The following is a 24,814-nucleotide window of genomic DNA, read 5'->3' on the forward strand; positions in this document are numbered from 1 at the left end:
TGTGTAATTTATCACGTCAAATTTTGACACACAGGTGACCTGTTCTTCTTCATTTGTGTTGTCTGACGTTCAGGTTATGTTTAGGGTAATAAGTCTATTTTATATATTATTTTTTGTTCCAAAATACGGTACAGACCTACGTAAAAAGCTAAAATTTTACAAAGAATATATTTTAAGATGAAAAAACAAAAATAAACTAAAGAACAGTATGAATTTGCGGAGGAGTTTTGCGTAGCGATCAGAAATCATATTCCATTCTGCCTTACCATTTAAAAAAAAAAAGAAGAAGAAGAAGAAAAGAATAGATGTTTTCATCAAGAAGCATTCTGGGTTTTTGTTTTTAAGTATCAAAATACGGAGTGCGTCCTCATTTGAAGGCAGCGGTTTGAGTTTTGATCGCGAGCGTACCATAACTTTGCAATTTAGTGATATGCTGGTTTGTTGCACTATTTATGGTTAGCATTAGCAGACTTAAGCATGAGAGCTAGCAGTTAGGAAATGTGTACCTCACAAAACGACAGGTTTAAATTGTGCCATTGGTATATCAAACCTACCATTGAGAAGCTAAGCATACCTTAAATAACCCTTTATTTGACAGAGATGGCGGTTAAGGAGAGTGTGGCAAATGTTGTTTAATTGTGGTTGACTTATGTTTGTAACTGGCAACGTGCTGAAGCTTGGAATAAAATATTGGGCTAATGGTATAAGGCTGAGTCTTCCTTTGTGGGTTGTTTTGGGGGGGTTTTTTGCTACCAAAGTTTTCCTGTCGTGCATCAACAGATCAGACCCACACATGAAGGTCTGATCAAAGTGATTTATTGCTGAACAGCCACTGGACATGATTCTTCTAGAACGAGAACTAGAAAAGGACTAGAACTGCGATGGCGAACCTAAGCCATGATTGCCACAGTTGGCACACATTGTCCTGCCAGCTCCAGCGTGCATGTGTGTGCTGGCAAGCTGATTTTCGGACTGCAGTTGTTAACAACAGGTTGTTATGTGAATCTGAGGGACTCGGTGGCTAAGACACTGAGCTTGTCAATCAGAAAGGTCGGCAGTTCGGCGGTTCAAATCCCTAGCGCCGCGCAACGGAGTGAGCTCCCGTTACTTTTTCCCAACATCTGCCAACCTAGCAGTTCGAAAGCGCGTCAAAAATGCAAGGAGAAAAATAGGAACCGCCGTTGGTGGGAAGGGAACAGCGTTCTGTGAGTCTTCAGCATTTAGTCATGCTGGCCACATGACGTCTTCGGACAGCGCTGGCTCTTCGGCTTTGAAACGGAGATGAGCACCGCCCCTAGAGTCAGGAACGACTAGCATGTGTGAGGGGAACCTTTACCTTTATGTGAATCTGAGTTCCCTATTGACTTTGTTTGTCAGATGGTGGCAAAAAATGATGATATGACCCCTCTCCCTCCCTCAGGACACTCTACGACTGTCATATATGAACCCGTTGCTAAGCAACAGAATTTGGAACAGGTAGTAGCATGGAGATGCTGCCATGGTCATGTGTGAAAAACCTTATTCTGTTCTGAAATGCCACTTCTGATCTCTTGATGCTTCCCTTCCAAGTGCCACAAGGTGTCTCTGTGACCACCCAAAAGCTTATCTACGGCTAGTTGAGCTTATCAAGAAAATTCAGACTTTTGCTATCAACGTTCTCAAGATGCTGTAACGTTGAAGCCCGTGAAGAAATCCCAATTCACTACTGAAACATTTTGTGATTAATGTCACATGCTCCCAATTGAGGAGACTAAGATAAGGGGCAAACCATACGAGGAACGATTGAGGAAGCTAGGTATAGAGTAGAATAGAAAAGCAGTGGGAAGGGACCTTGGAGGTCTTCTAGTCATCCCCCTGCCTAGGCAGGAAACTCTACATCACTTCAGACAAATGGTTATCCAACATCTTCTTAAAGACTTCCAGTGTTGGAGCATTCACAACTTCTAGAGGCAAGTTGTCCCACTGGTTAATTGTTCTCACTGTCAGGAAATTTCTCCTTAGTTCTAGATTGCTTCTCTCCTTGATTGGTTTCCACCCATTGCAAAGCAGAGCAGACAAGAGTAGAGTAGAGAAGCAATGATTCCTTTATTAGGAGCGCTGGCAAAAAGTTTCTCTCTCACCAAAGCTAACAGGTCTGTCCGACAGGGAGATAAATAGTTGTCTGCCACATCTATTCATCTCCGCCCCCTGCCTTTGATCCCCAGAGCTAGGGTGGGGCTTTGCTAGCATCAGTGGTTCTTCTGTCCCAAGGACCAGCCCATAGATTTCCATTGCTCTCCTTTCCTCTGCCTTCTGCGCATCTGTGCATCAGGTACTGGACTCTGCTATTCCTCCTCTTCCTCATCAGCTACCTCCAGACCTGGGGGTTGTTGACTCTCCGCCTGAGGACTGACAGATGGCCGAGGCTCTGCCTCTGCCTCTCCCTCTCTCCCCTCCCCTCTCTGTGACAGCTGCATTCCCTCTTCCCCCTTGGAGCTCTCAGGTTGCCTTGATGCTGACCCTAACTCCCACGCCTCCTCCTTTTTCTGATTCAGCTGCTGGAGGGGCTGGCGGCCACAACACTTGCCTCCATGTTGTAGGTGCTCCAACATTGGAGGTTTTCAAATGAGATTGGCAGCCATTTGTCTGGAATAGTATCAAGTTTCCTCCTTGAGCATGGGGTTGGACTAGAAGACCTCCAAGGTCCCTTCCAACTCTGTTATTCTGAGTTTGGAATGTCTGGTGGGCAGGAAGAATGCAAAGACGGACATTCCCTAGCAGGTCAGAGAACAGAGATAGCCCTAAACGTACAACCATTTCTTTAGTTAACTGTTTGAAGTTAGAACGGCATTGAAAATAAGTGACCTATGACTGTTTTCCCCACTTACGACTGTCGCAATATCCCCATGGTTATGTGATCAAAATTTGGACGTTTGGCAAATGGTTATGACAGTTGTGGTGTACCAGGGTGATGTGGCCACTTTTTGCGATCTTCTGACAAACAAAGCCAGAGACTCAACAACTGTGTAACTAGCTTAACAACTGCCGTGATTCACTTAACAACTGTGACAAAAAAGGTTATAAAATGGGACACAATTCTCTTAACAACTGCCTTGCTTAGCAATGGGAAATTTTTGTCTCCATTGTGGTACATTGAGGACTATCTGTATCTATAGCAATGTAGATAATTGCTTTAGTCTGGCAAGATTCAGTCGTAAGTGCGCACCAATATAGGAACTACTCCGAAGTAACTCCACGTGTCCTTCACGGTTCTTGGTGTCCGGACGCTTCCTCTCATAATGAATTACACGGCATAAACAGTTGGGAAAAAAAAGATTCTTGGATATATATTTTATTTGAGTGGTTTAGAATATCATACAGTAAACAAGATTTCTGTAAAAGTTAATTTATCCATAGTGGTGTTTCATAAAAATAGTTGCTCACTTTCAGCTTTTCTGTGACTATTAATACATGGAATTATATTTATAGCAATAGAGCTGTACAAGGTAAATTCACAGCTAACACTACACAGAAATATTATCTGGAATGGGGTTTAAATGATGCCTTCACATGTTATCAATTACAGCCACATAAAGCCGTGTGATCGACACGAAAAGAGGGATGAGCAAGATGCAAACTGAAGTCAAACAAGAATCTCAGTTTCTCCCTCTTCGCTTGAGATGTCCTGTCTACATTTCAAGGTTTAATAAATTAAACAGCAACTTATGCCAAATATCTAGGCTGGGAATAAAGATATATCTCTCTCTATTTCTCTTAATTAATATATATAGACAGATAGATATTCTATTTTGTAAACAGCTACATATCTTTGTGCTTTCTTAAAAAACTAGAATGGGGCAGGTTCTTAAATATGCATTTTTTTTATTATTATTTTTCCCCCCAAGGTGCAAACATTTCCTTTCCTTCTTTTCAATCTGATTTTGTCTTAAGATAGAAGAGAGCTCCATCGCTCCCTAAGAAAACAAAATGAAAATGCGGATTAACTGATTGTAGATCGAGTGGAACTACCCTGTTTCCCTGAAAATAAGACCTCCCCGGATAATAAGCCCCATCGGAGCTTTTGCACGCGTGCGCTAAAATAAGCCCTCCCCGAAAATATTGCAACACAGCAGCAGCCATGAGGTGACCACGCTCGCTGCCTCCTGCACCTCAAAAATAATAAGACCTCCCCGAAAATAAGGCCAAGCGCTTATTTCAGAGGTCAAAAGAAAATAAGACCCTGTCTTATTTTCGGGGAAACATAGAAATGCAGGGTTTTGTTGCTTGACTAAGGTTCAATCTCTTCTTTATGCCCTGGATCAATTCGAAATACCTCCTGACTGGATTCTGCTCACCGAACAAGGTTACTTCTGAGAAATAGGGAGGGTTTGCAAGAAATATATATATATTGATAACCCTTTTGTCTGGAGAGAAAAATTAAAGTTATTACTGAGTGCTGCTGCTTTTGTTCCTATTGCTTGGGAAAAAAAGAAAAATAGCAAACCTTTCGGAAATTAACAGGGGTGATTCGCAGAGTTTGGAGAACAAGCCAACACTTCATCAGTGTGCAAATGAAACGTCGTTATGGCACTGGAGACGTGAAAAAGAGACGCAGGATAGGGAAGGAAGGAACACGGCGTTGCCTCACACACAAAAAAGAGGACTTTCCTGGACATCTACTTTTAGACTTTCTAAAGTGCGACGGGGAGTAAAATCTAAAGGCAGGCCTATTTTTTAAAAAAAGTTGAATTAGTATTTAGACCGTGATGAGTTCTTGCAGGAGACCAAGGCTTTTCGGATAGGAAAAAAAAAAAATATATATCTGTTTTTTTATTTTTCAAGAATCACTCTCTCGTCGTGGTCATCTGGCAATTGTAGTTTAGGATCCCTTCTGTGAAACCTAGGCCAGTGCCCCTCCCCCCATCCTTTTGGGCACCAGGGACCAGTTCCATCCCCCCCCCCCATTTATGTGGGGTTTGTGTGGGTTTTTCTGTGGCCTGCTTCCCACAGAGGGGACTTTGCTTGTTTGCATGGTTTCTGGCATGCCGCAGCCCGATTCCGGTCAACAGACTGGGGAGGGGGGGGAGGAAGGTTGGAGACCCCTGACCTAGGTGATATTTGGAGATTCGAATCTGTAGGTGGGGGCCTGCCTGGGAGAGGAATCTATCTGAGTCTAGGTTTCTGAATGTAATTCCACTCTTAATTTCTCCGTGTACAGAAATATGGTTGGCTCACAAAATGGACGTAGAAATGATTCTGCTTGAGCGAATTCACTAGGGTGCCTCGTCATGAATTATGATACTAACATTGGACAGATTTGGTTCTTTTTTCCTTTTCTTTTCCCCAAAAGTGTTAACAGTAGAGACGTAGCATGGATTTACAATGTCAATGCTTCAACCCCTGTCTAGATATGCCGAGAACTATTTATTTACAACGATGAGTTCAGATAAAATATTCTATTTCCACTTTTAACTTTCCCCGTGCAGTTTTATTTAAGGCGATGTTCCAGTTTATGATTGCTCTAACTTCTTCCAGTTTCTCGATATAAAGTCTGAATTGAAAAAAAAAAAAAAAATTCCCAAGACCTTCATGCAGTGGAAAACGTCAAAGTAAAGCTACACTGCATGGGGGTCAAATGTCCTTCTCGTATTATTTTGGTTTCTTCCGTAGCTGCCAAAGTCTCTAAAATGAAACTGGGGGCTTCAAGGTCACGTTTAGATACAGAGAGTGACTCTTATCTTCCATGAACGTATTAAGACGTAGCTGCATGTGATGCATGTTGTCGCAGAGTTACATGTTAACGGCTTTTCGCTTTTTCCGTCACTTCGAGCGGATGAGTTAAAATAAATTAAAATGAGGGGGGAGACAGAAATAGAGGACGCTGTTTCTGCATCACTCGTGAACCACGAGAAGGCAACAGTCGTGGATGGCTTATCTGCTCATGGCAGAGGGGGTGGATTTTAAGATCCCAGGTAACTTATCGGAGCCAGGAATTTTCCACGGCCCCGGAGAGACCGTTGCCTTCCGAGCGGTGGGGTTGTGTGTCGGGATGGGGTGGGCGTGTCCCTTCCGTGGGAATTCGCCGGGCTTCCTCTCGGATTCTTTCTGGCTGTGATCCATGTCACTTCCATGGGAGCTGCAACTATTGCTACTATACGCCTTGGTAGCACCAATGGGATCCAACTTGACGTGTTCAGTTGACTTCTTCTCTGCCGCCACCGTGACGTAAGGATCCTTTCCTCCAAGGGATCCTCCTCGTTTGCTCTTGGATCTCCCAACCCATTCCTCATTGGTTCCAGCACATCCATGTCCTCTGACACCATCCTCGGCCATTGGGTTGAGTCCTCCTGCCTTAGTTTCCGGCAACGGCCTTCCGCTCTCCGTACTCTTACTCTTGCCTTCCGAGCTTGCTTTCCTCCATACCTCTTCGTGTTTTGACCTATCTACCTTCTTGGGACTGGCAGACCGCTCTGTCTGTTCGCCTAACCTTTTCTTCCTGTGGCCGTTGACTGAAAACTCCTTTGGCTTGTTGGCGTGATGTTCCCTCTTGATATCCCAAGCTGAGTCTGGGCTTATCTGGCAGGAAGGGTCAGAGGGTTGGGCTAGATGCGATGAAGATAATGGCAAGACAATGTCATCGGGGGAAAGAGTTACTTCCGACAGACCTGGGGAGGTGGCAGCGGGAGCCCTCCAGGAGTTTGGTTCGTCTGTTTGAATGAAGAGAAACAAGGTTAGTTCCAAATCCCCCTGCTGAGTATTCATTGCAACGCCTAGACAGCTCAACAGGAAGTCGCCTCCGTCGTTTTCAAAAGCTTGGTGAAAAGGAGGGAGGAGACAGGCAATTAAGTGAAGTCATTTCAACAGAAATTCCAACCGAGGGGCTGCTCTTCTAGAGCTACATCTTTCAACATGGGGTGGTTTCCCCCCCTCACAAAAGTTAGCCATGGTGGATCATTGACTCTAAAGGAGGAGGAAGAGGAAGAAGGAGGAGGAAGAGGAAGAAGGAGGAGGAGGAGGAGGAGGAAGAAGAAGGAGGAGGAGGAGGAGGAGGAGGAGGAGGAGGAGGAGGAGGAGGAGGAGGAGGAGGAGGAGGGAGAAATGCTTGGCTTTCATCTTTTGGGTCAATCATATCTGTCCCCTGGCTATCTTTTGGAAGGGGCTTGGCCCACCCAAGGGAGAACATTATTGCAAAATTGAATCTCGGTTGGTCACCCGGATGAGAGGTTTACTCTTCTGAGCTTTCATACGTGTTGGAGCCCATCATCGGGGGACTTCTCTCTACTGCTATATGTGCTGTGGGGTATTCTGTGAGTCGTATTTATGTGGTGCTTTCTATTGGGTTGGTTGGTGTGTTGATAGCAGGTGATTGGCTGTTGTTTCCTGGTGCTGCCGAGCCCTCAGTTCCTAAGCATTTGATAGGCTGGTGGCAATTCAGCACTCCTGTTGACTGACCAGGGGACCATTTCCCAAGGTTTAACCATTTCCCCAGCTATCTTTGTACCGGCGGTGAAATCCTCTGAAGTCTGCTACCAGTTCGTTGAGTCTGCTACCGCGTGTGTGTCCGTACAGTGCAAAAAAAGGGACATTTTGAAGCCTTCTGAGTCTGCAAAGGTAAGTAGAACAGGCGGGGCGAGGAGGGAGAAATCCGCTGTGTCACGCAATTTAGATTAGCTACAAAGCAGGAAATCCGATGATTCTAGCTAATATATATCATGCATCACAGCTGATCTTTGCCCAGCTGATTGTTGGAAATACCGGTTCGCCTGAACTGGAAGCATTTTTTACCACCGGTTCAGGCAAACTGGTCTGAACCGGTAGCATTTCACCCCTGCTTTGTACCAATCTGGAAAATGCAAAAAAGATAGCTAGGGAAGTGATTGAAGCCTGGGAAATGGGCCCCTTGTCAATCAACGGGAGTGCTGATTTACCTCCAGCTTATCAGGGGTGGGTTACGGCTGCTCCCACTTCTGGTTTGCTTGATGCGCGCAATGCGCTCATGTGCAGTACTGAAACATTGCTTCTGCACATGCACAGAAGCAAAAAACAAGATGGCAGTGCCTATGGCGCCACCGATAGAACCAGTTAGGGGGTGTGGCAGGACGAATTACTACCTACTCGGTTGAACCACTCCAAACTGGTAGGAACCCACTTCTGGTTTGGCAGGAAGCAACAGCCAATCGCCAGCCATCAACAGACCAATCAATGAATAGGAAGGCACCACATAAATACAACTCAGAGAATAACCCGAAGCTCATATTCCAGTAGAGAGAAATTCCCTAAGGATGAGCTCCAACATGAGTCCGAAAACTCAAAAGATAAAACCTCTGGTCCCCGGTGACCGACCCCGATTGGATCGTACAACATTAATCCTGGGACATGATTTTTTGCCTTTATTCATAAAAGATTAACTAGATCATTCCTTCCCCTAGGCCAATTTGTAACCCACAATGCAACACACCATAAAAAAGGGTGAGCACTCTAGTGAATTCTTAAGGAGGAATGTTGGAAAGTTGACCTCACTCTGTAGCTTGGATCATCGAACGATTATAAAACAAGATGGCAGGTTAACCATTATCCGACGGAATGGAGCCCATGACCTCAGTTGTAAGAAAGGCAGCATTCAAGGACCGAAACATGAGCCCCTCTGGCAGGGAGGTGGGTGGGTAAGACATTGGAAATATAAATAAATATTTGCAGCACGTTGAACACCAAAATTCAGGGGTGTCAAACTCGATTTCGTTGAGGGCCACATCAAGATTGTGTTTGATTTTAGGGGGTGGGGCAGGGTAGGCGTGGCCAGCTCAACGTCACTCATGTTGGGGGTGCAAGTGTTGGCCCGAGCACTTTGCCAGCAAAAATGGCCTCCCGAGCTCCGTTTTCAGCTACGATGGCTCCTTGCAACCCTCTGCCAGCAAAACTGGAGCTCGGGAGAGTTGTACGCGTCCCGTTTTCGTTGGAAGAGGCACTGCGGGTGAGTCCTTCACTGTTTCCAGATCGAAGTACCCCATGGGCTGAATCCGGCCCCCGGGTTTGACACCCCTGCCATGGTTGATCCTGATTTGCACACTCTGAGCTAGTTTTTTTCAAAATTATAATTTGGTTCATTGGCCTTTGATGGTTCTTTCATGTCTCCCTTAAGTCATACACATTTCATTCAAGCCAATAACATCTGGACATGGAGAAAATTTGCAAAGGGAAGGAGATGGCAAGGGAGACGAAGAGGGTTTGTTGGTTTTACTGAGTACGTCTAGGCCACCTGGAGAAATTATGATTATTTCCTCTTTTCCTCTTTCACCCTGCCCTTCGGAAACGGGAACAGAGATATCATTAAACCACCTTCGGCTTGAGTTGTTAACAGTCAGCAACGTTGTTTGTTCAATTAAAGGCAACCAGCAAAAATCAACCAGTCCTCTTTATTCATGACTTGGTGATAATGCAGCATTGCCCGGGCATTTATTTATAGGGGGGAAATGCAGTGGTGAATTCTATTTTTTTAAACTACCGGTTATGTGCGTGTGGCTCAGTGGGCATGGCTTGGTGGAGTCATGTGACTGGGTGGGTGTGGCTATGTAGTCATGTAACTGGGGAATCAAAACACAGAAACTCACTTTAACAATGTCCTGCTGGAGCAGGGTTGGACTAGATGACCTCCAGGTACCTTCCAGCCCTGGATTATCCCCTGAAGCTTCTAGTGCCAAGTTTGTAGTCCTCCCTTCCTCTCCTTTTCCCCTCCCTCCTTCCCCCCTCCTCTTTCTTTCTTTCTTTCTTTCTTTCTTTCTTTCTTTCTTTCTTTCTTTCTTTCTTTCTCTCTCTCTCTCTTTCTCTCTCTCTGTTTCTTCCTCCCTCCCTCCTTTCTTCCTTCCTTCCTTTCTTTCTCAGCACACCCCACCCACCGTTTTTGGCCTAGCAAGCCTCAGGGAAACCTGCTGGGGGCAAAAATGGACCCTCCCACCCCCCACATTTCTGGAGAACTAGTAGTTAAAAAAATGCTTAAAAAGTAAAAAAAAAAAAAGTTCCGAAGCTCAGACATGCGATGGTTGAAACGGTTTTTTAAAAAGCGTTTAAAAGTATTTTTTTACTACCGGTTCAGGCGAACTGGCCCGAACCAGTAGCATTTCACCCTTGGGAAAATGTTGGATTTTCCCGCATATCAGAGGGAGCCCCCCCTTGTGGAGTACTGTGAAGCTGTTATCATGGCAACTCCATTGTGCTGTACAGTAGAACTGAGAAGATATAGGTAGATAAAGCAAAGGAGCAGGCGGGCAGGCGCACTTGATCATCGGAGTGAACCGGTTCGCCCGAACCAATCCGAACCGGCTAAATCCCACCCCTTGGTAAGATTAGAACTCATGGCCTCCAGGTTTCTAGCCTTCACCAGGGCACCAAACTAGCTTCCTGTGTTTAAATTATCCAGGTTTTTTTTGTTTAAATTATCCTTTGTTTAAATTAGAACGTTTTAATGGAGGAAAGAGAGAAGCTTCAAAAAGAATAAGAACAAGCCGGTATCAGGTTTAGGTGTGCCCTGGAAGTAAATTTTTAATTCTATAATGTCAATTCTAACATTTTAAATTTTCTATACTGTTTTTTTACATTGTGATGTTTTATTGTACACCGCCCAGAGTCCCTCTGGTGACTGGGGCTGGCCGGATCGGAAATATGAAATATAAATAAATAAAAGTATCCTGCAGAATTATGTTTATCAACCAAGCTATTAACTTGGTTAGCTATTAACAAGAAGCAATGGATGGAAACTAATCAAGGAGAGAAGCAACTTAGAACTAAGGAGAAACTTCCTGACAGTTAGAACAATTCATCAGTGGAACAGAAGTTGCCTCCAGAGGTTGTGAATCCTCCAACACTGGAAGTCTTTAAGAAGAGATTGGATAACCATTTGTCTGAAACGGTATAGGGTTTCCTGCCTAAGCAGGGGGTTGGACTAGAAGACCTCCAAGGTCCCTTCCGACTCTGTTATTCTATTCTATTCTAACTCAACTTCTGTGTTAACTCAAGACTCAATGCCACTTTTTATTTCTTTTATAAAGGGATGCACGTTGGGTATATTCCTTATGGAGTGGATATACCCCAAAGCGAAGGGAGCTGAATCTGTTGGCATCTAGACATTAAATATTCTTGAGAAAATCATATTTATCATCTATTTCTAGTAGAGCAGGGGTATCAAACTCAAGGCCTGGGGGTCAGATCCGGCACACGGGTTGCTTAGATCTGGCCCACTGGGCCGCCCTGGAAACAGCGGTACCTCTGCCAGCAAAAATAGAGCTCGGGAGGCCACAGGTGCGCCCCCCCCTGACACGAGTGACATTGAGCTGGCCACACCCACCTGGCCACGCCTCCCCCACCTCCCTCCCCCCCAGGGTCAAACAACTCTAATGCATCAATCAATGTAACCACGTTTGACACCCCTGCAGTTTAAATCTTAATGGGAGCTCTGTCACTCCAGCTGTTCCTATTAAAGGATACGTTCAAAGCAATCAACAAGACAACTTTTCACAATAATAATTGCTTTTTCTATTCAAGTGATTTGTGCCTAAGGGTCTTAAAAATGCTTCTAGACATTGTCTTAGTGCGGAGCTCAAGAAAGGCTGCAAAAGTTACACCAAAAGTCGGCAGATAATTAAGCAATGGAATGAATTTTAAATACCTTTTATTAATATAATGAAGTCACTTGAGGCAGAGGTGGTATTCAGAAGGTTTTGACTAGTTCTGGAGAACTGGTAGCAGAAATTTTCAGTAGTTCGGAGAACCTGCAAATACCACCTCTGGCTGGCCCCGCCCCCATCTATTCTCAGCTTATCAGGAGGAAATGGGGATTTTGCAGTATCCTTCCCCTGGAATGGGGAGGGAATGGAGATTTTACAGTATCCTTCCCTTGCCACGCCCACCAAACCATGCCCACCAAGCCCCACCCCGCCCACTAAGCCCCGCGCACAGAACCGGTAGTAAATTTTTTTGAATCCCATCACTGACTAGAGGGGTTCATAAATAACTCAATGCATGGGCAATTAATACATTTGCCAATTAATCTGATTATTTACATGACCTATTTAAGAGATAGGGAGTATATTAGTTAAAATCACACAGATTTTGTGTGAGGGAGTATCAAAAAACTCAAAAAACTCACAACAACCGTAATTATGTGATCCAAGATCTTTTCTTATTAAGGTGCCTATTGCGCGCAAGGAGCGCCCCAAAAGTTGGATTTTGGCCATATTATTTTTCTGTAGGCCAAGTTCGGAGCATCTTGTTCTTATCCAGAATCAGCTTGTGTTGGAGGCTGAATTACAAAATCAATTTGCACTAAAATGGTTTATTTTGTTTTGATACTGTAAAGACACGGGATACATCCAGGTAGAGCTTTTAAAAAGTCAGACAAAAATAAGGTTTCTTTTATTCTATTGCAGGGCGTCAAATTCAAGGCCCAGGGGCCAGATCCGGCCCTCAGAGTGCTTAGATCTGGCCCATGGGCCACCCTGGAAACACAGGGCATCTGCCAGCAAAAATGGAGCTCGGCGGGCCGCACGTGACCCCCTTTGAGCTCCATTTTCTCTGGCAGAATGCTGCAGGAGGCTGTCCCAGCCGAAAACAGGGCCTGTGAGCTCTGTTTTCACTGGTAGAGGGCCACGCCCAGGCTCTGTTTTCAGCCGGGGACAGCCTCCTGCAGCCCCCTGCCAGCGAAAACATAGCTCGGTAGGCTTTCTCTGGCAGAATGCAGCAGGAGGCCGTCCCAGCCGAAAACAGGGCCTGTGAGCTCTGTTTTCACTGGTAGAGGGCCACGCCCAGGCTGTTTTCAGCCGGGGACAGCCTCCTGCAGCCCCCTGCCAGCGAAAACATAGCTCGGTGTTCTGACCCCCTCCTCTTGTATACCAAGACACTCCGACACAAAGTCTCTTCAAAGATGTTTATTGACATACAGGTTCCACCTTGGCAGCAATCCAGCCTGCCAAGGTCAAGATAGCACTCTGGGCAGCAATCCAGCTACAGCGACACCCCTTGGCAGCAGTCCAGCTACCAAGCTCCAGATAATCACCTTAGCAGCCAAGGTCCAGGGCACAGATTGACAGTAATCCAGGTAAAACCTTTAGCAGCAATCCAGCCTGCCAAAGTACGACACAGATCTGAGCTTCTCCAACTCCAATGATCAGTTGATTCCTGCAAAGGGTGTGTCCACAAGCAGTCCCTTTATAGTCTGGAGAGGAGTCTAATGATCAGCAGCTGAGAGCCATTACCTCCTGTAATTGCTCAACTGCTCCTTACGCCGGGTAGCACGTCGGTAACGAGCATCTAATAGCTCACTGCTGTCTGACTCACTGTCCTGTGACTCCTCTCCACTGCTCCAAGGCATGACATCAGGAGCCCCCTTCCTTTGGCTTTCACCACTGCTCCATGCCTCAGGCGCCCCCTGGTGGCCAACCAGCCTCTCTGTGCCCTGCTCAGCGTCGGAACCCTGTCCAGGGTCCCCCACCTCCTCTTGAGCCGACTCAGAGGACACCTCGCTGTCGGAGTCTGGTGGCAGCGGCACCGGCACCGGCTGGGCCACAACAGCTCGGTAGGCTTTCTCTGGCAGAATGCTGCAGGAGGCCATCCCAGCCGAAAACAGGGCCCATGAGCTCTGTTTTCACTGGTAGAGGGCCACGCCCAGGCTCTGTTTTCAGCCGGGGACAGCCTCCTGCAGCCCCCTGCCAGCGAAAACATAGCTCGGTAGGCTTTCTCTGGCAGAATGCTGCAGGAGGCCATCCCAGCCGAAAACAGGGCCTGTGAGCTCAGTTTTCCACTGGAAAACTGGCCACGCCCGCCCCTCCCCGAGCTCAAACACAACCCTGATGTGACCCTCAATGAAATCAAGTTTGATAACCCTGTTCTATCAGCTTCTATAGGTACTCCCCGACTTACAACAGTTCATTTAGCGAACTGAATTACTGAAAAAAGTGACATTTGATCGTTTTCCCACAGTTACGTCCTCTGCAGCATCCCCGTGATCACGTCATCAAAATTCTAGCTCGTATTTATGACAGTCGCAGTGTCCTGAGGTCACGCGATCCCCTTTTGCGACCTTCTGCGAAGTCAATGGGGAAGCCAGATTCGCTTAACAACAGGGTTACTAACTGAAGAACTACAATGATTCTCTTAGCAACTGTGGCAAGAAAGGTCGTAAAACGGGTGCAAAACCCACCTCAACGCCTCACATAACAAGAGAAATGTTGGCCTCAATTGCAGTCGTGAGTCGAGGATTACCTATACCACTGTAGTATTAATGAATATATTTATTTCACTGTTTGTTATGGCTGCCGCTGTTAATAATTTAAGTTTATACGATGAGAATGACTTGGCTATCAAAATGCCCATTATGTAAATGCAATTTACGACTTCAGGAGATGTTTTGAGAAGAATTACTGATTTGAAGACAGATCCTGTAGATGCATTTCTCTGATCTTCTTTTTGTTTACAAAGTTGGGATCAAAGCGACATATTTTCAAAAAGGATGTTTTATACGTGTTATTTATTTATGTTTGCAAATCTCTCCAGACTGAAACTAATCCTCCTCCTCCTCCTTTTTAAAAAAAATCCTTTTCAAAGACTGTCTCAAATCTGCATTGTATCTTTGTTAAAATACAGGGCATAATCTTCTAGGATAGAAATTTGTCAAAACATTTGAACTACGGTCAAATACACATCGTGGTGTCTTTTTTAGTGTAAATAGCATAAATGTCTGAGGTAAATATCAGAATAATTTCTGATAATTCTAATCTTTTCTTCGGTTCAGACAAGAATGGAATAACTTTGGGTTACATGAGATGGAGCAATACATACATTTTTACATTCAATGTTTTTTTTTAAAAAAATCTGCATTTCTTAAAAGGGAGATTAATTCCTTAGCTTCTCTGAAAAGAAGGACTAGGGGAGACATGATAGCAGTGTTCCAAAATCTCAGAGGTTGCCACAAAGTGGTCAAGAGGGAGTCAAACTATTCTCCAAAGTACCTGAAGGTACAACAAGAAGCAATGGGTGGAAACTAATCAAGGAAAGAATCAACTTAGAACTGAGGAGAAATTTCCTGACAGAACAATTAATCAGTGGAACAGCTTGCCTCCAGAAGTTGTGAATGCCCCATCACTGGAAGTCTTTAAGAAGATGTTGGATAGCCATTTGTCTGAAACGGTATAGGGTTTCCTGCTTAGGCAGGGGGTTGGACTAGAAGACCTCCAAGGTCCCTTCCAACTCTGCTGTTGTATTGTATTGTATTGTATCTTCTTTTTGTTTCCGCACTAGCTGATAATCCAGCGCTGCCCAGGTATTTATTTATCCCAACCCTCCTTCCATGAATGTTGCCGCAATTTCTAATGTTGGATTTTCCCCCTTAACAGAGGGAACCCCCTTATGGAGTACTGTGACACCGTTCCAATGGCAACTCCACAACGATGTACGGTAGAAGCCATTTTAAGGCACAACAGGCTGTATCTTAACAGAACACACACCCTGAAGGGTATTAGGGGTTTCTTACCCCCACAATATTTTTTTCCCAGGGGTAAGTCATCTGTATACCAAGTGTGGTTGAAATTGCTCAAGGCGTTCCAGAGTTATGCTGGAATATATATATATAAGATATAATATGCTGAATTCAGATCACCCTTTTTAAAACCCAAGATAAATGTATACTAATTTTACAATGAGTTTTAATCTCAGGTTAACCTTGAATGAAATGCATAATTGCCCAAGGAAGCTCACATTGCACCATTAAAAAAAACAAAACCATGAGAAGAATATAAAAGAACTCCAAGTCAACAATTTATATCTTCGGTTGCAACATGCAACTGAAAATGTTCAAAAGAAACTCTAAATTGTTTAGAGTTAAGAAACACGTAGCCCATCAAAGAATCTATTGCATTAATTGAACTGAAGCAGGAATCTAGCAGTTGAAGTGGCAACATACAGTTAAATCTCAGATAAAGTTTATTTTTTAATGCTGCAGCTCTAATAAAGGATATTGAAGTCACTCTGCTCCATAAAGGACTTGGCATAATGGTTAACCTAGCATCAAATCAGTTTATAAAGTTCTTTTGGGGGGGAAAGGATTTAGTAAAATTTCATCAGGGTTGTGTCTGACCTCAGCGGAGAATGGGGGGCATGGGTGGGGTGCGTGTGAGTGGGGTGGGTGTGGCCAGGGTGGGCATGGCCAGATTGATGTCACTCGACTTGGGGGCACCTGTGGTGGCCAAGTGCTAAGGTAGGACTTCCTTCAGATCCTCCCTCCCTCTCATAATCTCCTTCCTTCCTTCCTTCCTTCCTTCCTTCCTTCCTTCCTTCCTTCCTTCCTTCCTTCCTTCCTTCCCTCCCTCCCTCCTGGAGTTTGACACCCCTGGTATAAGATCTCTTGCTTGAGCAGGGGAGGGGTGCGGTTTGGACTAGAAGACCTCCAAGGTCCCTTCCAACTCTGTTAGTCTTATATTTTCAAGATATTTTAGAGCAATATCTACTATTAGAGGAGACGCTGTACATGTTACGAGCAATCGGACAAAGCTCCATTAAAGAAAGCGAAAGAGAAATCTGTCATAGTATATTAATAAATGGCAGAGATTACACACCGTATCTTTAGGATGGCCCAGTAAGTAGAAATATGGGGAGCCATGCTTGTCACTTTTCATGCACATGGAGAGACTGGAAGATAGCGTTCCTAAAGGAAGGGGAGGAACAGCCTAGGACCAATCATTAGAATTAACAGAAGCAGTAACATCAAGACATTATTAATCATTTATTATTATTATTATTATTATTATTATTATTATTATTATTATTATTATTATTATTAATTTACAACAAAACAGCTTTGCATGAATAGAAGAGACATTTATAAGCAAAAGCCAAGGTTTTTTTTCCTAATACAGATAGAGCCAAAGAGGCATGCAAGCAATTAATAAAAGAAAGAGAATTGCAGACACATTTTAGAGACAGATATATACAGGCAGTCCTCGACTTATATCAGTGATTCGGTTGTTAAGTGAATTTGGTGTTTCCATGGACTTTGCTTCTCACAGAAGGGGGGGGGAGTCACATGACCCTGGGATCATGCAACCGCCGTAAATTCGAGTCCGTTGCCAAGCGTCTGAATTTTGATCGCGTGACCGTGGGAATGCATGGTCACAAGTGTGAAAAATGTACATCACGTCACTTTTCCCCCTACTGCTGTTGTAACTTTGAACTGTCACTAAATGAACTGTTGTAAGACGAGGACTACCTGTAGACAGGAGAATGTTCAGATCCTTTCTGCCCCATGATTGCGAACGGATAACCATGGACAATTGTTGGAATTCATTGTTGGGATTTATTTCTATGCAGCAACTACAGTAGTATTCGGCCAACAGATGGCAGTATTTACAAATTTGGATCTATTATTTATCTGTGTTCTTTTGTTCTAATAGAGTTTCCTGTTTCCTGTTACAGTATTTAGTTGGGTAGTAAAGCACATGTTGACTGTGTTCTTTGTTTGCTCTGGGTGGTGTTTTATATAATCAGAATTTCGAACAATAACCTTCCTAGTTTCTTACGGCTATTTGAGATCTTACCAGTTATTTTAGATCTCTGGAAGATTAACTGCTCTCGATGAATCTATATTTCACCTCTTTTGAGGTTCATGAGCTTCACAAGCATCTTTGTTTGCTGAATTTTGAATACCAGAAGCTTTTCTTGTGGCCAGCTCAGTCCTTGTATCTTGACACGGAAAAGTCCACATCAAATGACTTTTAATTCCTCAGTTTTGCCTGTTCAGTTCCTTGAGCGGTGGGAGAGATGGCCTTTCTTGACTAGAACGGGAATTCTAATGCTTATTGTCACGGAGAATTTGACTTTCCGAGGGACCCTTTTTTAATACTTCTTTTCATGGCAGCCTGTCAAGTTTGTTTTCCTTGAGGCACAATACTGCCTTTTACAACTCCATCTAAATGTCATTTTATAGAAACAAAGTAACCCGACTCACTAGGGATTCCCACACTTCTCGACAGATATTAGTATTTTTAATCCTGCTTTGAACACTTGAGACAATTATGTGTGGACTTCAAATGCATTTGTTTCCCTGACTATCTTGTCTGCCTGTCTGTCTATCTGTCCGTCTGACTCTCTCTCTCTCTCTCTCTGTGTGTGTCTGTCTCTCTTTCTCTCTTTGTCTTTTTCTCCCTCTCTGTCTTTCTCTGTCTCTGTCTCTGTCTGTCTCTCTGTCTTTCTCTCTCCCTCTCTCTCTCTCTCTGTCTCTCTGTCTTTTTCTCTCTGTCTGTCTCTCTCTCTGTCTCTCTGTCTGTCTGTCTGTCTTTTTCTGTCTCTCTCTCTCTGTCTGTCTTTTTCTCTGTCTTTCTCTCTGTCTTTTTCTCTCTGTCTTTCTCTCTCTGTCTCTCTCTGTCTTTCTGTCTTTCTCTGTCTCTCTCTGTCTCTCTCTCTCTCTGTGTCCCCCTCTGTCTCTGTCTTTCTCTCTCTCTCTCTCTGTCTTTTTTCTCTCTCTGTCTCCCTCTCTGTCTCTATCTCTCTCTATTTCTGTGCTTGAATAAGTTTTTAATGACTTCATTCCTTCTGATTCTCTTCTCCCTTTCTGTAATGTAATAAACTCAGATGAATGCATGTTATTGTTTTTTTGAACAATGGTATAATAATAAACTCGCATTACTTTCTGTTTTTTAAAAAAAATTCTCATCAGTCCTAAGAGCCTTTTAATTAGGGTATTTTGGAATAGAGAGATGGACAGCTTAACTCATCTATATGTTCACCCTTAATTCTGTTGCTTCTTTCTTAAATAGCCACCGAGACAGCGGTCACATAAAAATGCAAATCATTGTGGAAGTTTTCATGTCACTGTTCTTTGCACACAACTGTGCATCTCTTTCTTTTATAAAACAAACTCATCAGAAGAAAAATACCACCAAAATAAAATATTGTTTGAATTATCTCAGTCCCTGGTTAATGCTATCAGTCAATAAAATACGCTTCTTAAAGCTTTTTAGCTGTCGTTATGTAGACATCTGTTTTTAACCTACTGGGATATAATGGAGGTTTAAAAGAGGATTTTTATGTGCAGGAAGTCCTCAACGTACGACCAAAATTTCCATTGCTAAGTGAAACATTTATTAAGTGAGTTTTGCCACAATTTAAGATTTTTATCTTCTGACAAGCAAAGTCAACGGGACGGCAGATTCACTTAAAAACCATGTTGCTCATTTAACAACTGCCGTGATTCACTTTTCGCGAGAAAAGTCACCAAATGGGGCAAAAGTCACTTAACAAACGTCTCACGTAGCAACAGAAATGTTAGGCTCGGATGTGGTCGTAAGTCAAGGAGAGTCCGTATTCAAAATCTACTTTCTCCTCTTCTTTCTGCGGGTTAATGATTGCAATAAAGCTATTTGAAAATGTGAAATTTTATCCAAAGCAACAAGTTTTTTTCAAAATTTCCCTCTGGGAAAAAAATATATCTGCCCTTATTCCTTGAAATAGGACAAAATAAGACCAACGATTAACATTTTAGCATGCACAGATTTACACACAGAAGGGCACATCCAAGAGAAAACTGACATTATTCCATGCGTCACACCACAGAAGAAACTACAGGTTCCAAATGAATATTTTTTTTTCTTTCTGCATTCATGAGTTCAAGATCAACACTAAAAATTTCCAAACGGTTCTATCAGGATAATAGCATACGTGCCCGATCTCATTTTCTTTTGTCTTATTTTATAAAGGTGTATTCCTACTCCCCTTCCCATTAAAAGCCAGAGCAATTAAAACCAAATATTAAAAAAAAAAATCTCTCGGGAAAGAAAAACCAATGAAAATACCAGGGAAAAGTCTAGCTGTTCCAAAAACAAGCATCGAAAGAGAAATAAAATAGACATTGTGGGAACCTCCGCGGATGAAAACATTCGCAAGATATTTGATTGTAGAAAGGAGTTATGTCAGCAACCAATTAACTGCTAGGGTTCCCCCCCCCAAAAAATAGATTTATAGGCAATATATGTGCATGTCTGTTTTGGGGCAGCTTGGGGGGCTGTTTTCAGGCCATTTTCAGGCTGATTTTACGCCGATTTCAGGCACATTTTGGCCCCAAAACGGCCTGAAAACGGCCAAAAACCCATCTAAAAATGACCAAAAACCCACCTGAAAACGGCCCAAAAATGATGTGGGTTTTTTGCCGTTTCCCGGGCTGTTTTCAGGTCGTTTTTTGATCCAGTTTCAGTCCATTTTCAGGCTGTTTTGGGGGGCCACTTTCAAACTGATTTCCGGCACTCCTGCACCTGTGAAGACATGCTGGAAACCAGAAGGGCAGCTGGTGAAGGTGTGCCATAGGTTCACCATCACAGTTGTAGGGTTTCCTGCTTAGGTGGGGGTGGGGGGTTGGACTAGATGACCTACAAGGACCCTTCCAACTCCGTTAATCCTCTGTAATGTTGTATTTCATGGCAATTTGGTAGGTAGGAGTGTCAAATTGAGAGGCCTTGTAATTGTATTCATTTGGCCAAACTTCATGTAAGTAAACATGTATGTCAGCAAGAATAATACTGCACCAGTCTGATATAATAGTATATGTAATCCTCAAATTGCAACCACCTTTTAGTGACCGTTACAACAGCATTGAAAAAAGTAACTTATATATGTTTTTCACACTTACGACCATTATGGCATCCCCATCGTCACATGATCAAAATTTGGATGCTTAGTTCATATTTATGACGGTTGAACTGTCCAGGGGTCGTGTGATCCCCTTTTGCGACCTTGTGACAAGCAGGATTCACTTAACAACTGTGTTATTAACAATTGCAGTGAATCATTTAACTGTGGCCAGAAAGGGCGTAAAACGGGCCAAAACTCACTTAACAATGGTCTCAGTTAGCAATAGACATGTTGATCGTAGGTTGAGGACTACCTGTAGCGATGTTTACTATAGGGAGTAGAGTGGCTAGGAGTTGGGTCCAGACGTCAGTGGGGTTACAAATGGATCTTTCTTCTACCACATCTATATAATTTTTTTCCCTCAGGGGATGAAAGAATGTTCTAGAAAGTCTACGTCTTTCTGGAACGTTCCTTCAGGACGGAGACAAAGAGGAAACTCCACTACACAAACAAACATCTCCCCCCCCTTTTTTGCAGCGTTACTTCCATGTTACACCAAACACAATACAGGTAGTGTGAAAGGTAAGGGCCACTAAATCGACAACCGCCACCACCACAATGACAACCATAATAAAAGAAGTGGAAACCCACCATATTCTGGGACCTGTCCAGTTCCACGTTTTAGTAACAACCGTACTCTTCGTCCACCGGATTTGATGAGTTCTATTGCTCTGGTATGGGTCATGTCTCTCGTAGTTTCCCCGTTGATTTCAATAATTTGATCTCCCACCTGCCGGGTTGGAAAAATAAGGGGACCAAGTTACACCTTGTAGACACAACGCTTCATACGGGAGTATCACGACGATCAATTCACACACTACTCCATTCGATAAATCTGGATTTTCGACCTGTTTAACGAAGGACAGATCTACAGTCTGACCTCAGGAATGTCTATCTCCTCCTCCTGGTCTTTCTTATGATGACTACAAGCAGTCCTTGACTTACAACAATTCACTTAGTGACTAATGAAAGTTACAACGACACTGAAAAAAAGTGACTTGGGACCATTTTTCACCCTTACAACTTTTCCATCATCCCTGCGATCATGTGATAGAAATTCAAATGCTTGGTAACTGGTTCATATTTATGACTGCTGCTGTGTCCCAAGGTCCCTTTTAGTGACCTTCTGGAGAACGAAGTCGATGGGGAAGCTGGATTCACTTAACAGCTGGGTTACTAACTTATCAACTGCAGTGGTTCACTTAATGACTGTGGCAAGAAAGGTCATAGAATGGAGCAAAACTCACTTAACAAATGTCTCACTTAACAACAGAAATGTTGGGCTCAGTTGTGGACGTAAGTCGAGGATGATCTGTATTTAGAGTCTCACATCCAATGTGAATTTCCCAGGAGATGCGCCTCAGCTGTTTCCCTCGCTAGCAGTAATGCTGAAGGTGAGTTTTCTGTAAACTGGGCACGCACGCGCAAAGTGCATGCTCAGCGAACTGGTTGTTAAACCAGTAGGATCCAATGGTAGGTTTAGGATCCCATCGCAACCGGTACACTGCGACAGGGCCGGGCGTCCACCACGTGCATGCGCAGGCGTACTGCCCGCAACGGTCCAGCTGCTCAGCAGAGCATTGCGCAGGCACTGTACGTTCCGTGCGCATGTGCAAATGGCCCTGTTTGGGTCAAATACAGGTAAGGATGACGGGTGGGCAGGTGGGCCCTCTGGAGCACCGTACTGGAATGGTACCTGGTGCTCCCAGCAGGCCCCGGTACATCTGTACCGGGGCGTACCGGCCATAACCCACCACTGGTAGGATCCCCTGAGTGCGTGCTTTATGCGTGTGTGCAGTTTACAGAAAACTCACCTTTGGCATTACTGCTTGCGAGGGAAACAGCTGAGGTGCGGCAATTCACTCTGCCACGCCGATCAGCTGGGCTTTGCAAACTGGTTCGTTCCCAGCTGATAGTCACAGCTACCAGTTCACCTGAAACGGTCCAAAACGGTAAAAATCTCACCCCTGTATATATCTTTTGGAGAAGAAATTGGACTGCCATCTGTCAGAAATAGTGTAGGGTCTCCTGCTTGGGCAAGGGGTTGAACTAGATGACTTATAAGGTCCCTTCCAACTCTGTTAATCTGTTAACATTCAGAGGCGACTGTGTGGAGTGCCGAATTGGATAGCCACTGCTGTATCTACTCTATTATATACTGTATTTTTCGGAGTATAAGACGCACCAAGATTTTGAAGAGGTAAATTAAAAAAAAAAGTTTTTGCACTCTGCAGACCTCCCAAACCCTCTGCATGCTTCATTTTCTGTGAAGATTGGGGCATGCAGAGAGTTTAGGAGGCCTGCAAAGTTCTCCTTGGGGCTGGGGAGGGCAAAAACGAGCAAAAAACAGGTTGTTTCCCCCTCCCCCAGCCACTGGGACCATTTTTGTGAAGGGGCGGGGTTTTAGGAGGCCAAAAATTCTGTATTCAGTGTATAAGATGCACCCAGATTTTCACCCTCTTTTTTTGGAGGGAAAGATGCTTCTTATACTCTGAAAAATACAGTATATAATTACTTGGACTGTGTACACTGTATTTTTGGGAGTATAAGACGCACCTTTTTCCCTCAAAAAAGAAGCTGAAAATCTGGTTGTGTCTTATACACTGAATACAGCATTTTTGGTCTCCCAAAACCCTGCTCCCTTTGCAAAAATGGCTGTGCATAGCCTTTAGGAGGCTTACAGAGTGCTCCTGGGGGCTGGGGAGGGCAGAAATGAGCAAAAGATGGGCCATTTTTTGCTTAATTCCCCCCCCCCCCCCAGCCACCAGGAGCACTCTGTAAGCCTCCTAAAGGCTATGCATGCTCTTCTTTCTGTCTGCAGAATGCAAAAACTTTTTTTAAAAAAATTGCCTCTTCAAAATCTTGGTGCATCTTATATTCTAGTGCATCTTATATTCTGAAAAATACGGTATATGTTTGTTTCTCTTCTGCCACGTTCTCATCTTCCCTAAATAATAATAAATAAAAACTCTGCCCTTCCAATAGGCCTGCGAGGACAAAAGCAGACCGGTGATTTTCGCATCCCAGTAAATATTTTCAGTCGGATGTTTCTGGTTTACCTCTGAGGTTTCAAAACAATTATACGAGCTTTGTTTAAACCAAGGATGTTGCATGTCATTCCTGAATGCGCAAAGTTCGGTCAATCAACAAAATTCATTCCAGGTGGACTATTTTCCCTGCCAGGTCAGAACGAAACGTAATTATATGTATGAGCTTTCAGCCTCTGTTAAGTGGCAACTTTTAATGACCAAAATAGCCTCTGATTGTGCACCGGGGTACCGTTGTCTGGCAACTTAATGCATTTCCATAATTAAAGCTCCTGGAAAAGACCAATTGCCTGGCAAAAAAAATATATGACACCATCTTTCTAAATGTGGATTGTTGTTTCTAGACAAATTGTTTGGTTATCTTTTCCTTCCCCATCCTTCCCGCTGATGGGAAGAGGCAGCTAGCGAACTTGTGGCGTTCTCTGATCACATCCGGCCTCATAACAAAAACTAGTCATAAGTTCCCCCCTCGGGGTTAACAGCATAGGTTTTATGACCCACCTCTAACACTACATCCCTGAAAGTTTTGCTACTCTGCCATGATGAGATGGAAAATGCATTAATTGTTACTGTTTGGGATAGGAAAACAGTGGTGAGGACAGAGTGGTGAGGACAGAGTGGTGAGGACAGCAGAAAAGATGACTGGAAGTTCACTTCCTTCTATCCAAGACGTAAGCGATGTTTGGCTAGGATTGTCAGGGACGTTACATAGCCTCTCCATGATCGGTTTTCTTTCTTACCTTCTGGGAGGGGGATTTGTGGTATCTGAAGCTGAACCCATAGATTCTGTAATAGCTTTGTACCAATAGTACCAACCTTGTTAACTCTCAAGATTCTTTTTTCCGGTTATATATTGATATTCTTTTGAGAGTGGGCATCAGAATTTCAATTTTTTAATGGTGCCAGTGTGTTCAGAGAAAAAAGTGATGACAAAGGTTAGCTCATCTCATCTTACCTTACCTCACTTTACCTTACCTTACCTTATCGTCTTGTCCTATCTTATCCTCCTGCATTCTGTTCTGTTCTATTCCTATTCCTATTCCTATTCCTATTCCTATTCCTATACCTATACCTATTCCATTCCATTCCTATTCCTATTCCTATTCCATTCCATTCTATTCTAATTC

At 43.8% G+C, this 24,814-nt stretch overlaps 1 protein-coding gene across 8 annotated transcripts in view; it reads right to left on the bottom strand.

The window, feature by feature from the left end:
* Positions 1-3,313: 3,313 nt before the first annotated feature.
* Positions 3,314-24,814, bottom strand: part of MAGI2 (membrane associated guanylate kinase, WW and PDZ domain containing 2) — a 498,445-nt gene continuing 476,944 nt past the window's right edge. For all 8 annotated transcript variants that reach the window (XM_081957510.1, XM_081957509.1, XM_081957508.1 and 5 more), the window contains 2 exons: positions 21,232-21,370; positions 3,314-6,686 (listed from right to left, as the gene is read on the bottom strand). In XM_081957510.1, coding sequence (XP_081813636.1) covers positions 5,911-6,686; positions 21,232-21,370 — 915 coding nt within the window. In that variant the 3' untranslated portion in view covers positions 3,314-5,910. The remainder of the gene's footprint in view (positions 6,687-21,231; positions 21,371-24,814) is intronic.

Source organism: Natrix helvetica (assembly GCF_964273705.1).
Source record: "Natrix helvetica genome assembly, chromosome: 6".
NCBI lineage: Eukaryota > Metazoa > Chordata > Lepidosauria > Squamata > Natricidae > Natrix > Natrix helvetica.